Source organism: Physeter macrocephalus, chromosome 12 (genome assembly GCF_002837175.3).
Source record: "Physeter macrocephalus isolate SW-GA chromosome 12, ASM283717v5, whole genome shotgun sequence".
Classification (NCBI taxonomy): Eukaryota; Metazoa; Chordata; class Mammalia; order Artiodactyla; family Physeteridae; genus Physeter; species Physeter macrocephalus.
In genome coordinates, this window is record NC_041225.1 from 53,841,735 (window position 1) to 53,858,238 (window position 16,504).

Consider the following 16,504-nt stretch of genomic DNA (forward strand, 5'->3'; position numbering starts at 1 on the left):
ATTATCTCTTGTTATTGACATAAGTTTCATATCTCTGACTTACTGAAACTAAGATTTGCTGATCAAAGACATCTTTTAGAAATGGATTTTCCTTATCCTCTTTCAACTTGAGGATGGCAGAACTACTGGCGAAACTACCGAAACAGTATAAATTGTGCTGTGATGAATTTGCCCTCATCTTCGAAGATCCAGCAAGGCACCCATCATGAGAGAGGAAGCATGGGGTCAGCCAGGCACACAGAAGCATTGTTTCAACTCCCACTGGATAAGCTGATTACGAAGAGATTTCTCTTCTCTTCGAGACACCATGGACACAGTCAAAAGTCAAAACAATGATATTCAGACTGCAACTCAGCAAATGTGAAAGGCGCCAGTGGCCAGTCACTAACATCCTCCAAAGCTTACCAGACCATATGAAAGGATGTCATGGACCCACCCACATCCCAGATGCTTTTCATGTTATCAGTGGAGATAGAAATGATGCTTAAGTTACAATGGACAGGATTCAGAATGCCAAGCCAGTTGTCAGAGCATTTATCAGCTGAACATTTGAGGCTTGCAAAAGGACTCATAATTCATTTACTGAGCCATCATCTGAGACCAGTTCTAGCTCTAAGCAGGCAGGATAGTCATTTCAACAGTAATTATAGCAACAAGTAACATTCTGTTAACACTTCGAGTTTATGGAATAGTCCCCTCTTTACGATCTTATTTGAGTCTTACGATGATCTTGTGAGGTAGGAATAGTGGGAATTCACACTTTATAGAAGCCCAAAGAGGTTCAGCATCATGTGTAAGATAATGAAAGAACACGGACTCAAGCTCAGTCTTCTAACCCCAAGTCCATGTCCTTGGCATTGCTTCTCTAGACCCTTATCGTAAGGAGGGAGTGGGTGAAGAAAATAAGTCGGTGAATATCAAAGTATTTGATCATTGTGCCTCAGATTCAAAGCTTTTCTTGCTCCTGGCTCCATTCTCATTACTGAGACCCAGTTACTGTTATTTTTGTCTTTTGTGACCCAGCCTTTGGTCCGGCTTCTTTCCCTGAACCTCGGCCTGGAATTTTGACCTTGCTGTTTGACCTCTTGGAAAGCCTGCTTCCCCTGTCCGTTCCTGCCTCTCCCACCTGGGGAAACAGCTCCCCCCGAAAGCGCTGAGCTGTCTCCCCAGATGTCTCTATCCTCACGCTTGCTTTGGGCCCAGCCTCATTCACACCCAGCCAGGCTGCAGGCCCTGAGCAGTGGTAGTCAGGTCTCCACTGAGTGTGCCCAGCACCGAGACGGACCATCATCAACACTTGTGCCTTCTGAACCGCACGCTCCCCTTGTCTCACTCTTGATTCCTGCCGGTCGTTGCTTAATCAGCAGGCAGATTTGCTGGGCCTTCGGCAAGAGCACCCATCCTTCATCCAGTACGAGATGAACTGCCGAGCTGAGTGAGTGCCCGGTTATTTTCAGGACTATTTTCATAACACTTTATTTATTTGGCACCATCAAGGAGTGAGGTAGTCACAGAAATGGATTCCCCGGATAATTGAAATTTGGGGTGTCAGATTTTTATGTTAAGAATTTTGAAGGGAGGCCTTCCACAGTGCTCTGTGTACTTTTGTGCCTTGTTAGGCCAGAAGTGCAGATCATAATTTAACCATTTCATAGGCTACTGAGTACCTCGTTTTAGACTGTTTGGCTTTGGGGACTTGCATTTAGTTTTCACTGTTACTAGTGTGTCAGGTTCACAACAGCCTTCTGATCTAGCTTGCTACTTCAGTGGAGCTCATTTATTGAGTACCTACTATGTGCAAGGGACTTCTGCCTTGATGAAGACCCTAAGGAACGTACTGTCCAATCCTACAAAAGTTAGGAAATTATAGATTCGGCCTGTTGGGGACAATATTGAGTGGGGCTCTTTCTAAGAAATGTGTCCTGACTTTCAGTTCTCAGGTGTCTTTTTGTCCTCTTTGTTCATTCATTAAGTGCTACAGTGGGTCAAGTACTGTGCTAGATGCTGAAGTTGAAAACAGTGAACAAACCATTGCCCCTAATGTGAAGACCCTTCCCCACTGGTCCTCAGCCATTTCCCAGAGGGGCAGGTTGAAATAACAGAATTCTGACCATCTGACACCCCTCTCCCAGCTGAATATAGCTATTAAAATATGCAGATACACATATACACAGGTACTTATAAATATGGCACATTTTTCCCAGTTAAAGGTTACCAAGATATAGTCTCTGTGAAAATAAACAATAACAATAATATAAGGATAAAATATAAGACAAGTATAAAAGGTCCAGATTATTCTTGGAATCCAATCATTTTGTGAGCTCTCTCAAGCTGAATTCCTGGAAAAAGATATCCCATTCTCTGTTAAAAAATTTTTTTTAATTTTTCTTTTTGTGGTCTTTTAATAATCACATAATCGTAGTACTGTCCTTTCCTATTAAACATGAGATTGGTAAAGGAAGAAAAATATGACCGACAGCCAAGATTCCTTGGAAAAGCATACAAAGTTAATAAATAGGCCTAAAGTAAATGTATTGCTTCTCTATCTGCCCAGAAAATAATACAAGTCTTGGGAACATTTTCACACCATTCATTTTAAAATAAAGAAACTGTTCTGAGATAAGTACTTTAGAAATTACAAGGATGTAGGTGTTGTTATGAGAAATATATACAAAGGAAAAAAAGGATAACTAAATGTGTAGTGGCTGAAAGAATTTGAAAATTCCAACTGTAGGAGATTTTTTTCCATGACTCAATGAAACTTTCTTAAATACACATTCATACCCCATGGAAATTCCCACTTCCAGATTAGGGAATTTTTGTATCCTCAACTTTTTTTTTCTTATTGTCTACATTAATAGAGTTTTCCCTCTAGCTTCATTTGGAAACATTTCATCTGTACCTTTTCCTAGGCTGCAATTATGTTAACAATTTGCTGATTTATTTGAATGGTTTTCTGACTAGTTATGGTCACATTTGAAAAGCAGCTGTGGTAACAGAATGACATATGAAGACACAGTAAAACAGATAAGCTATCTCCTTTGGTTATGTTTTGGCCAGCTTTATCTCCAGTTTTATGGCCCTGGACAGGCTACCAGTAATTGGTGGGCTATAAGGAGGCCTGATATATTTAGCCATATAAACCAAGTGAAGCTTTGGAATTTTCCCACTTATTAGATACTGACATTGCTTAACCAAGTCCAGCCATTCCCCCTACCCCGCCCCCAAGAAATTTTAAGGAAGAGTGCCTGAATTAGGTCTGAAAAGACAACATAATTGTTCATCTCTGTTTCTCGCAATCAAATAAGCAGGCTTGCGAATTTACACAGAAAAGCTACGTGAGGTATGCAAACCATTAATAAATCCCAAAAGGAGAAGTAATAAGAGACAGATAGGAATTAGCTTCGTTTATCTTATTACTTCCATACGAAATTTTTTTAACTTATAAAAGAAATTTAAGAACATATCTGCCATAAAAAAAACACTGTGTTTTCTAGAAATTTGCCTATAGAGAGATTTTTCCAGAAAACCTTTTCTTGGTTTGTGGGTGTCTGTGTGCGCGTGCATGCACTTGTACGATTCGTAGGAATCGAGGGTGCTGGTAGACAGCTGCTGCCCACAGCCAGGCCCTCCAGACCTGCCATTCACCCAGAGCACAGCACGGGGAAGCAGCAGTACTCCTAGAGACGATTGAGGTCTGAAACCAGAGCTAATTATTATCCTTCTAACAGAGTCAGTGCTGCAGACAGTCCTAAGCACGGTGGCTCTGTATGCCTTACACGAGTGTACTTTTCCAGAGTCACCCACCCATACTCAAGATCTACTAGTTGGCTGTCAGCCTTCCCAGGGTTGCTAATCAGAAAGAGTGCTTCACACATTTCTCAATGGAGATAATTAGTATTATTTGCAGGATAAACAGCTCGTAGTAATCAAGGTAATGAGAAGAACCTTTATGTATTAATTCAAAACCAGGAGTTCGGTGGAGTAATACAGTTTAGACACCAAAAAGCATTTATTAACATTTTCATTTAAGCTATATCTGAAAAATAAAAGTCAGTGATTATATACATTGTTTCAGAAGCAAATTAACATTATTATTACACATTTTTAAATAACTGGTAGTCAAAATACATTCTTTTTTTGTTCTGTTGTTGTCCCAAACATGTTGAAATATCCAATATGATGATGACAGGACTGATATTAAAACTCTAAGTCAACACCTTAAAAGGTTGGATTGGAGTTTCAACTTCTTACTTTCCTTTCCTTTTTGGAAAATTTTCCATAAAATAAAATAACAAAAAGCAAGAAAGTATAGAGCTTAGATTTGCTTAACACATTCATACCCCCTGAATAATGAAATGTATGTTACCTTATGGTCTAGTGATGTGGCCTTGGAGTTAAAATAATGATTTTCATTTCAACTTTATACTCTTGACCAAATTAATTGTGATCACAGTGCCTTAATATCCCCATTGAGCAGATAAAATTGCTTCTAGAAAATACTTGAACATCAGTGTAGAATCTTGGTGGTGTTCTTCAGAAACTTAGTGTCTGAGGTTCTCTAAATCTTGAAAAACGTGAATGTTTTCCTGGACATGTTTTTACTGATGAGGGGTTTGTTGGGCTTCCTAGGATGTGAGAGAAATATCCATCCCTAATTTTAATTAAACATAAAATAAAGAGCCAATATGTGTTTGCTTATGTTACTGCAAGTTATAATAGTTTTTCTCCAGAATTTTGTTTTCTAAGACTTGGGATAAGAATTGGTGCTGAACATCTGCATTCCTGACACAATCCCAAGGGTTCTTGTAAAAATAGCTCTTCCGGACAGTATAAGGTACTTGGAAAGTCTTTAAAAATCATTCAAGAAAAGGACAGGTTGAGGAAAGTAGAGATTCCCACCCAGATGCAGGGTAGGAAACAGCAAATGGATATAGACATAACAAACACCCATTTTTGTTCTTTATTGCTTCTAGGCTCAGAAAATATTTCTAGAGTTCTTCTCCACAAAGAAGCGGTTCCAGGGTTCCCTTTAGAAATAGTTGTAGCCAAAGACAATGAATTCCTGCTGTTTCAAGCCTTCTTCCTTTGGAGGACATTAAGGTATTTCTTTAATTCCTCAGCTGATTCAATACAAGATGAGATGGAATTTCAGGGTGATCCTGTAAGCAGTACTTCATTGAATTTCCCCTCGCCGAATCCATCTTTGTGCAAGCACTTTCTCATTCTCCTAAATAAGGAGATCCAAGACCATTTCTCTCTTCCGAAAGAGGCCCACTAACGCATATCTGCCCAACCAATTTAAAGGGAGACCGTTTTCTTTGCTTCCGGCAACAGGCAGATGCACGTGTCTCCAGAAGTCTTAGCAGGACCTCTGTTCAACTGATAATCACCAAACTCTCCAAGGACATGGCATTGCCGTCATCCTTCTAGAGGAGCATGTACTCTCTAGCATGTCATGTCAGTATTGTACCCCCATGTAATCTAAGAGCACAGAAGAGTAGGATTTAAATGAGAATCATCTGGTCGTCAGGCCAAGACCCATCAGGATATATTCCATATTCAGAGCACTGTGGCATAGACTAAAGGAGGTGTGGGATAATAACAATTCCCAATACGCAAATTTCAGGCTGCTCTAACAAGCACAGTGCACGTTTCACAGATTTCACTAACACTTCCGCAAGCTCCTTTATTTATTTGGATTAGAAACAATCGTACTGTGATACCATGATTCTGGACTCTTCAAACTTACCTCTTCCCCCACCAAGAACTTCCTTGTATAGAAACTATGCAAAAAGTCTAAGCAGCTCTTGGTTATTCTCTAAGGACTGTTTAAGTGCAATGTTGATTTGAAATACTCTCATTCAGGATGGTATCACGTGTGTCTCACTTTGGTGTTCATTATGTAGAATAAGAAATTGAATTTCAGTAGACTCACAGCACTTCATTCTCAAAAGACTGCCCTGATGTTAGTAACAGGACCAGTTCTGAGATTACATATTAATATACTGGACTGAAAGCAGACTCTCAGATCCGTTTATGATAATGTCAGGGTTTTTGCTAGACAATTGATAGTTTACGGAATTCTAAAATAGAGATGGCCTCACATGGTAGGAAACTGAGCACTAAAATGTTGAGAGAATGTTGAAAGGGAATAGTACATAATGTATGACTTTAGATAAAATGTTAGGAGACAGCTAGTTGCCTGCATATGTGTCTGTTACAAATCAGCAGTTACTCCAGTGACAGAGGACAACAGCAGTAAGTACCCCAAACACATGCTCCACCATCCTTAAAAAGTTTTTAAAATTTGTTCCACTTTGTATTTGAAAAGGAAAACAATACTTATTTAACATAATAAAGTGAGATGACTAATGTTAAAATGCTTTTTGAAAATAATTTAGACTTCTGTCTACATTTAATGTATCACAATGAGTGTTGTGTTCAGCCTAATCTATTGAGGGGCAGTTGAATAGTTTTAGAGTAAATTGGTTTTGTTGAGTTTTTCTGTGTTTTATTTTAATAAATACTGAGGGAGTCAGAATTTGAAACTTACATACTTTCCGGTTTCTTCCCTCTAATGTACATCATCGATGAATGGGGAAATATTAATTTTAGAGGCACAGAATATTGTTTGGCTTCTTTGCATTCTGCCACATCATCTGAGGCCTGGAAGACATCCAGGAGGACTTGTTTTACCTAAAATATTTACAACACAGTGTTGTAGAACCAACACCTACTTAAATAGCCCTTCTATGCATTTTTTTTTCCCATTTGTTAAACTTAGCTCAAGCTGTTACCCTGAATGTTACAGGGAAATATGTTGAACGTATTTCTTCTGCTAAAGAAATGTGTGCTTGATGTACCCCTGGAGCTGGCTACCTAGCGGATACAGTCATTTGGATAAAGGGTGGGACTGTCAGTATTGTGGTTCTGATCCTCAAACAACCCAATTTTTTTTTTTTTTTTTTTACTTTCTAGCCACAGAGCACAATCCTAATCCCATCCATTAATTGTAATATGTACCAAAAATAGCATGCACGTCACCATTGATTCTCTTAACAAATCCCTAAAATTCACTGAAAATAAAATCCCATACTGCCCTGTGATTATTATGCATTTTCAGTGTCAGTGTCATCTGCCCAGATATATATTTTTCCATCATATACTTTCTGAAGGCAAAAGTTTCTCATAAACTTAAATGTCAGTAAAGAATACAAGTTTTGGGCTTCCCTGGTGGTGCAGTGGTTGAGAGTCCGCCTGCCGATGCAGGGGACGCGGGTTCGTGCCCCGGTCCGGGAGGATCCCACATGCCGCGGAGCGGCTGGGCCCGTGAGCCTTGGCTGCTGGGCCTGCGCGTCCGGAGCCTGTGCTCCGCAACGGGAGAGGCCACAACAGTGAGAGGCCCGTGTACCGCAAAAAAAAAAAAAAAAAAAAAAAAAAAAAAAAGAATACAAGCTTTGGGTCTGTGTAGATGTGCCCAAGACATTTCCTTGCCCGTAAGCCATGCACTAAAGCACTGGACAAAGAGTTTAGAATCCTTCCCTGATCCTTGCTATTAACTCTCTGGAATGTACACCTAACTCCTCCTTCGATGGGATCATCTGTGGTATGGTTTACTCAGACACGATCCAGGTCCCCTGCTCTAATATTTGTGGTTAGAATAATTTTGATGAAACCTCAACAGTCTTATGGCTAAAGGCTGAAACAGAATTATTATCTTGGGTGTGTAACAAGAGTAGTGATAAAGGAAAGACTGTAGGTTTAAAAACCGGCGATATTTACAGTAAATTTTAAGAGAATGGAGGAAAGCAGCGCTACTATATTTAATTCACTAAGTCTTAAAACTTGACTAAAACTAAACCACTTTTTGATGTTTATAGTTACCTGTCAGAAAGGATACTTTAGTCGTTGAAGGAAATTAGAAATTTCACAGCAGTGGAAATCTTAGATAAAAATTTCAGGGAGATGTTCTTCCAACTGTGCTGTAATAAAAAAAGGAGAATGTGCTACACCGTCTTCATACAGATTTTCACTGGGAGAATGCTGATGAAAGCATCTCTTTAATAAGTCCTAGTTGCTCACTACCTGTGAAGAGTTGAATCACTGGCCTCTTTTAGCAGGTGGATAAAAATGTAGAACTCTTGATCTTATCAGTGGCACCTAAAGCACTTATTTTTGGTCTCTCTTCCATGGTAACGGGAGATGAAACTTGAGAAGACAATGTGGACTAACGGATAGAGTGTTGGACAGGAGGTCAGGCACCTCTGTTCTGTTCTGTTCCCAGCCTGCTACTGGGTTGCTTTGTAAACTTAGATAAGCCACTTACCCTCTCTGCACCTCATGTTTTCCATTTGTGAAAACATAGGTAGAGACATTCTGTACTTAGCACTTCACAAAGATATTGTGAGAACCAGCTTACTCTGAAGAAGTTCATAGTATCTTTGGGTTGAAAAGAGGCTACATAAATATGTCAGTGTCCTTGTTCCCTTTGACAACACCCTCTCCACAGTCTGACATTGTATAAACTGTCCCTTATCAATCACTGCAAAACAGGTACCATTATAATGCGCTTTGTATTGCACAGAAGCTGAGAGTGTGACCCTAGAGCCCCACAACACCTGGTTTGAATCTGGGGTCCACCACTTACTAACCCTGCGACCTTGGACAAGTCAGTATGCTGGATTTCCTCATCCGTAAAATAGGGATAATGACAGCACCCATCTCTTTCCGACTGTGATCCAAAACTTGAAGGCATTTATGAAGAGCACTTCAGATGTTATATAGACGCATAATACACTTTACGTAAGTGTGTGATTACTGTTACTACCCAGAACAATTCTTCATTATTAACATGGCAGTGAAGGTCAAAATCACCTCTGGCCTAGGTTTCTTCTGTGCGTCTCGTCACAGGGTGGCTGCTCTCTCTCAGAAAACATCAGGAGGAAATAGAAGAATAACGATTTAAATTCATTTTAACCTTTCTTGTCTGCTTCTGTAGTGGTGAGTGTACCCAAAAATGCATAAATTGCTCAAATGTAAAGAAATAGAGCATCCGGATTTTCAAAAATTTAAATAAAAATATTTCTTTTTCAGGGGTTAACAACATTATGAAAGTAGAAAAGTCTAGGATTTGATGAAGATTACTGATTAGGTTTTTTCCTGTGACTTACCATAGTGTGGGATTTCAAAGATTGAATAGCATCTAAGAGGTAATCATATGTTTCATTGATTTTTTTTTTCTCTCCTTATTATTAGAACCAACCTACATCACAATTGATCCACCTGCATGTGGAGAGTCATCAAACTGCACCCTGACAGAGAAGGACTGCATTTATGGTTTCAAACTTGATCTTAATGGTTGTCGAACTTGTCAGTGCAAAAACAGTGAGTACATGGAAGACTGTGTTTTTTCAGAGCCTAATATTGTCAAAGCATATTGTGTGATTGAATATCTTTTCTTTCATTCCTATTCATGACATTCCCTTAGCAACCTGAAAGAAGGGGGAAGAAAGTGTATTTAACATAAACACATGGTCATTTGGAGAAAAAGAGCTGCTCCTTTATTCCGGTTTTTGCCCTCATTTCATTATATTCAGGTACTCCTTGATGTCTGGCTGCATCATGGGTGCAGCCCTGGGAACTCTGGAGCACATGTTTCCAAACACCCAGGGAGCTCTCAGTACTGCCCTTGCCGGGGTCATCCGTGACAAGGAGGTCATTCACACAGAGGTGTCACATTCCATGTGTGGCAGCCATAGTCTTTAGAATGTGCTCCACTTTCTTGATCCCAGCTCTCTTCCATGTAGATTCCAATCATGTCTCCAGGCCATGATCTCTGAAATGTGATAGAGTATATTGCATTTCTTACTGGAAAAAAAAATTGCCCTTCATGTTTAAAATGATTTTGAATTCCTCTAATTCTTCTACCAGAATAAACATCTTTAGTCATTCCCCAGGTGACATAGTTTCTAGAACTTTCTTGGTCCTTATGTAAATGTGTGGCCTAGAAACAAAGTATTGCAGAATTTGGTCTGATCACTGCAATGCTGTTGTGTGGTCTAAGTGAGCATTTGCTCTTTGGATTATACACTGTTGGCCAACACTGAGGTTATAAGCAACTAGAACCAGTTGGTACTTTTTACATCAGCTGCACATAGGTGGTTCTCATCTGTTCTGTATTTGAACGTTAGATTTTTTTTTTTAATGATATAAATGCAGGGCCAAATTTAACCAGAAATTACCCTGAGAGTTTTCAACCGTTTACCGACTAGTTGGGATATTTTTTTTTTTTTTTTTTTTTTTTTTTTTGCGATACGGGGGCCTGTCACTGTTGTGGCTTTTCCCGTGGGGAGCCCAGGCTCCGCGCTCAGGCTCAGTGGCCATGGCTCACGGGCCCAGCTGCTCTGCGGCATGTGGGATCCTCCCGGACCGGGGCACGAGCCCCCGTCCCCTGCATCGGTAGGCGGACTCTCAACCACTGCGCCACCAGGGAAGCCCTAGTTGGGATATTTTTGAATATTGATGATGTGACCTCATACTTTATCTATGCCTCCCAGCTTATATCACATAAACATAACTTACATGTCCTCATCTAAATCATTGCACTAAAATAAATTAAATTGTATAGAACCAAGGAGAGAGCCCTGTTAGCACTGAAGACCTTCCTTCAAAATGACTTTGAACGTAATCCTCACTTCTTCTATGGAGTTATTCGGCTAACAACATATCAGCTCCATCTCCACAAGGAAATCTTGAAACTCCTGATCTGTATCTTATCTGAAATCAAAATACATTCTATTTACAACATTCCTTTGCTGGAAACCCTACTTTAAACATAAAACAAAGTTAGTAGGGTTTGGGTTGTTTTTCTGAACCTGTACTGGCTCCTGGTAGCCATTGCTTTCTTTCCTAAATGTCGCAGATCCCATGTTTAACCATTCCTTCTTCAGAATTTTCAGTTGTGAATGTCAAGCTTAGTTCCTGTAGTGTTTGTCCCTTTTGAAATGACATTTGGCCTCTTTTAGTTTTCTGAAATCTCTTTCCATTCCCTCTGATGTCTCCAAATATGGACAGTGCTTCTGTAATCAGCAGGTTCTCCGTGAGCCTCTGGGTATAATTACCCTGGACTCAGAGAGTTAGAATTACCTAATGTAGAGAGATGATCACTTTCTGATTTATCAGTTTTCTTGGGCTCTGTATGCCTCTTCACCTTAATCATTCAATGCTTTCTTTTGTAAGAATATTTTCGGTGAAGACAGATACTAAGTAGAGTTGCATAATTCGATTTTCTCAGTTACTTGTTACCATCACAGTGTCTGTGGGATGCACTTGGTGCTGAAATGGAGGTTATCAAACTGTTGTTGTGATGATGGTTGTTTACCTTTAAATTTCCCATAAGCCTCCACCCATCAGGGACTGTCTGCCTTCCTACACTTGTTTCTGTTCAGAGGAGGACCAGTCCCTGTTATACACCGATCTGCCTTTTATACCTCCCTTTGGAAAGCCAAGTTTACTAGGGAGCTGCTTTGGCAGCCATATTTGTTGGCTTAAATGTTCAACTTTGATTTTTTGACACCAAGGTAATTGGTGATTGTATCACAAAGAGTTTATATATATTTTTTTAATTAATTAATTAATTTATTTATGTTTGGCTGTGTTGGGCCTTTGTTTGTGTGCGAGGGCTTTCTCTAGTTGTGGCAAGCGGGGGCCACTCTTCATCGCGATGCGCGGGCCTCTCACCATCGCGGCCTCTCTTGTTGCAGAGCACAGGCTCCAGACGCGCAGGCTCAGTAGTTGTGGCTCACGGGCCTAGTTGCTCCGCGGCATGTGTGATCTTCCCAGACCAGGGCTCGAACCCGTGTTCCCTGCATTAGCAGGCAGATTCTCAACCACTGCGCCACCAGGGAAGCCCAAGAGTTTATATTTTAATCCTTCTCATATCTCTTGAGCTGTACATCCTTTCTGATCATGGAAGCATACCTAATTTTTCTTTCCTGAACTTTTTGAAGTCTAAAAATATAGATTTCATTGTGCCTAATCACCCCGCCTACCATCTTCACCTGGGCTTTGCTATTATGAACTTTTGGCCACATGGGCACACCTACATAAGACCCATGCTGATTCACAATGAGCCCTTTGTAGTTAAATCCAAAGAAGCAATTTCCCTCAGTTGTCATTGAAGCAAGTCAGAAGCATATGACTGGCTTTTTGCAAATTGAGACTTATCAGGAAAATTCTGCTCTGCCTGTCTTTGTGTTAGTGTTGCTTTCTGGCTTTGTAAAAGGGACATCCATGCATACTACCTGCTTTGCACCTCCATTTCATTAACACATAGGAGGAAATATGTACAGGAGACCATTGCATTTTATGTCAGCTGGAACTTGTCATTTTGTCTATATCATACACAAAAGTACATGGAAAGTACATGACAGAGCCATAGAGCATTGTGCACTCATCCCCTCCCATTAGCAGTCCTGATTATTTGACACCTTTGGGCGGTGAGTCAAATCAAACTGCCACATCCTCAGTTGTCAGATTCTTGTGACTGTATTTACCCAGCTGTCCTCCCAGACTCTGGCATCATACTGACTTGTATCTGGGTGATCAGGGCAAGTTGCTTTATTTCCTAGAGCCTCTGTGTCCTCATCTGTAAAGGGCAGGTAGTAATACCAAAGTAATGGGTTGTTTTGAGGACTAATTAGTGAATGCAAAGCTAGCTTTACTACCCGACATATGGTAATTGTTGACACGATAGCTGTTTTATAACATGCATTTCTGCGTCAGCTAGAGCTAGCTGACGTGGAAAACCCCCAGTTTCCCTCCTTTGTTCCGACACCAACCTGCCTCCAGTTCTTCCTGTCCTTTGAGGACACGCACACAAACAACTTTCCTTTTGCCTTTTAATTTTAACCCTCGAATATTCTCACTCTCTTTCACCTAGCTTTAGAAAAAAGGAAGTCCCTGGTACTGAAGGATAGCTAAGTATATTCTTTTTCCCATTGCAGCTACGTGATAAGTATGGATTTTGTCTAAATCTCTCCTTTATGTTATTTTTCTGCATCCCACCAAAGCCTGTTTCACATGCAATGGTCCTAACCATTTATACCCAAGTTTTCCGTTAGGGGTTAGACGTTGTATATATAGACCACTGGCATCAATATTTCTTTCTTAAAATAAGACCCATGCCAAATAAATATTTCTCCCCTGTTACTGGCCTGTTGTCTGCTCATTCATCCCTTCTTTCATTCATCTAGCATTTATTGAGTGCCTACTATACACCGAGAACTAGGGGTACAAAAAAGTTAAAAATGGACCTTATCCCTGACTAATCTTGGTAATGTGTTGGTAATATTGGTAATATGCTAATATGTTATAATGCTATTGCAATATAATCAAGCATATTATAGACAGTCACTTGAAGATTGAAATCAAAACCCAGTAAAAACACATCCTTCAAAAGAACGTGGAAGGTGTATGACAAAGGATTCTTTTATTTGAACATACTGTAGCTTTTCTTTTTTAACCTGTAACAAATAACATTTCTTATAACACTGCTAAGCAAAGTAATGCATCAAGGGCATATAGAGAATTTAAACTTTTTTCAAAGACATACTTAGAATAAAGAAAAGAAACATGGTAGAAAATGCTTAAGAATGTATGATAGCAACAAAAGTTAAAACTAAAATCATTTAGATAAGCTACTAAAAATCTAACACTTCATTGGTACAGGCTGTTAGTAGCATTCCTTTTTAACCAAACTGTTTGCTGTCAAACATACATAATTTCAGCTTACTATAGGTACTATATGTAGTAAATTGCATCTATGTGAATTAAATGGCATCCATCTTTTAGCATCTTATCATCTACATTTTTAAATCAAGTGGATTTCATCAGATTATTTGAGCTGCTCTTCCAGTTTTAACAATCTGTAATTCTAGGGATTAATAGTGCTTTTAACTAGAAACCAATGCAGACATAGAAAATTAATGGTAGCAGGGAGAAAAAAACCTTTCATAATTTTCATGAAACATATATCTGAATCAAGCATCTAAAGAAGGTCACAGCATCATATACAAGGAGGCAGGCTCCTGTTTTCATTTCACCGTTACTGTGAACAAACACTTAACAAGGTCAAGATTGGGACCACCATTTGCAGTGTTGCACTTCTTTATTTAACAGTCTCAGGAACTTTGTTCATGGTATCCTTAACTGCTTGCATGTTGCTGAGAATTGCCAGAACCCAAGAGTGTGAAGTCCTGCAGCAGAGAAGCACAACACAGCTCTAGGGGCACCATCACACTGTGTTCTGTGTTCAGGCTCCATGGTGTTTAATTACACCAAAGTACAGATGATGCTCCCCACAGTTGGGCCACATTTTGGCCCTGGGAGCAAAAACATCTTTTTTTTCTCCCGAATAAACAGAGAGTTTACTGCATAGCTGCTATCAACCAGCCATGATGCACAGGCTCTGTATTTTGCCATTATTTATCACTTTCTCTTCAATGGTAATTCCCCCCTCTGGATTAGAAAGCATTCTTAGATCACAACAAAGTCATAATGTTGAAAAATTAGGAACATAAAGCCACCATTCTTTCTGTGGTTGTCTCCAGTGATGTACTAAAACTTTTCAAACAAACTTAAAAACTCCCACCCATCTATGAATAAGATGTTTCTAATCTATCTGTTCTGCTCTTTACGTAAATGTTTGCCTTGACGTTATACTTCTCTGAAGAAAAATCCATAATTGATACGTGCATCTAGGAATACCTTGAAATCTTTAATGTTCTCTGTTTCTAAGCTAGAAGGTGGTATTTGGAGACGTTTAGCAAGTGCCAGTATTGTGAAATTTTTCAGTACTAACAGTAAGTTTTTTCATCCCATTATTTTTCTGCTAATGTGGCAGTCTTGATGAGAGTAGAAGAGTAAATAGCAAGAATCTTGATTGGTTCATTCATTCAGCAAGTATTTATTGAGCACTCACTCCATGCGGAGCACCATGATAGCACCTGGACTGTGTAAATAAAGAAACTAGGTCCTTGCCCTAGAGCCTCCCTTCTGCTGGGGAGGAGAAACGAGATAGCAGGACAGTAAGCAGTCCCAAGTCGGGGCAGCATTGTGGCAACCTGCCCAAGATGTCACAGCCATTTCGAAGTCTATGAACGTCCTGTATTTTTGTTCACACGTAGCAGCCTTTGCTTGAAATTCCCTTCCATTGCAAAGCAGAGGTAAAGACAAACTTGGTGTGTATCAAATTTTTTAAACTTAGTGATGCAACAGCTTTCATTAAGGATGAAGCCCATTCTAGATTAAAAATTATGGAAAAACTCCTTTTTTACAGGACCAGAGAAAGGCACAAAGGTGCTCAGACTCAGAGTTTCAAGGAATTTAATCCCCAGTTCTCACAGTGTTGTTAGTTCATCTGTCTCTCAACATAATCTACTTGGTGTCAAGACTTAAAATTTTTGCAATAGAAAAATGGATTCACAACTTAGATCTTGGTGTCAGAGAAAGAAATGTGGCTATGACAGTCTTCTCCCTCCTTCATCATTCCCTTAATAATGGGAAAGAGATGAAAAATGATGACCTTTCAAGTCATATAATTAAAAAATTTTAAATGAGCCATTTAGAATTTCACTTTTAAGGATGCAAATTAGTAATCAGTTGCTTCACAGTATGATACAGACCCACGAGGTTATATTAAATATGTGTAATGAAAGGTTTATGTTGATGACAAAGTAGAAAATTATACTATAAATCACATTATCCTTTTTAAAAGATAGCAAATTAAATATGCAAGTATTGCCAGCTAAGATTCACAAAAGATGCTATCTTAAAATATTTATGTAAAATGTGAATGCATTTCACCTATTAATTGTAGTTAAGGTTTAATTTTAGGTTATAAGATTTGTATATGGAGGAGACAAATGTGTTCTTTTTTTCGCAGTAACTTATGCATTATTTACAATATTTATGCTTAAAGGATATCCACATAAAATTGATTTATTATTTCAACAAAAGTAGTCTCAGCTTCCCATTTTACCAGTCCACGCAGAACTATAATCAAACATTGCCATACTTTTGCCATCATCATGTCTACTTCTTTAAATTTGATTATCTTTCAAATTCTGCATTTAATTCAGACCAGTCTCAATTTGCTTTAGTTACATCACCAAGCATGCTTTTCTTATTTACCTTAACGTTTTTATTGCCTGTATTACTCTAGTAAGCCCTACATCACACCTTTTTAAATTTCTTTACAAGGTTTCCATTAAGCTAATAGAAGTTTCTTGTGCCAGCCACCATTTTTTGTTCCTTTTTTTCCCTTCTACAATAATAAGTTATAACTGACTAACAGAGGACAGTTAAACATCACTCCAGATTCTGCTAACAGGGGAGAGTTTGAACATTTTAAATAATGGATAGTTAAACGTTAACCTAGGTATTTCTTTGGCACATACATTTTTTTTTTTTTTTTTGGTCAGTTAACTAAGTGTATCTAAAT

At 39.1% G+C, this 16,504-nt stretch overlaps 1 protein-coding gene across 6 annotated transcripts in view; it reads left to right on the top strand.

Moving 5' to 3' along the window:
* Positions 1–16,504, top strand: part of CRIM1 (cysteine rich transmembrane BMP regulator 1) — a 222,166-nt gene that overhangs the window by 156,547 nt on the left and 49,115 nt on the right. For all 6 annotated transcript variants that reach the window (XM_028496713.2, XM_024118670.3, XM_024118668.3 and 3 more), the window contains one exon: positions 9,259–9,387. In XM_028496713.2, the coding sequence (XP_028352514.1) occupies positions 9,259–9,387 (129 nt within the window). The remainder of the gene's footprint in view (positions 1–9,258; positions 9,388–16,504) is intronic.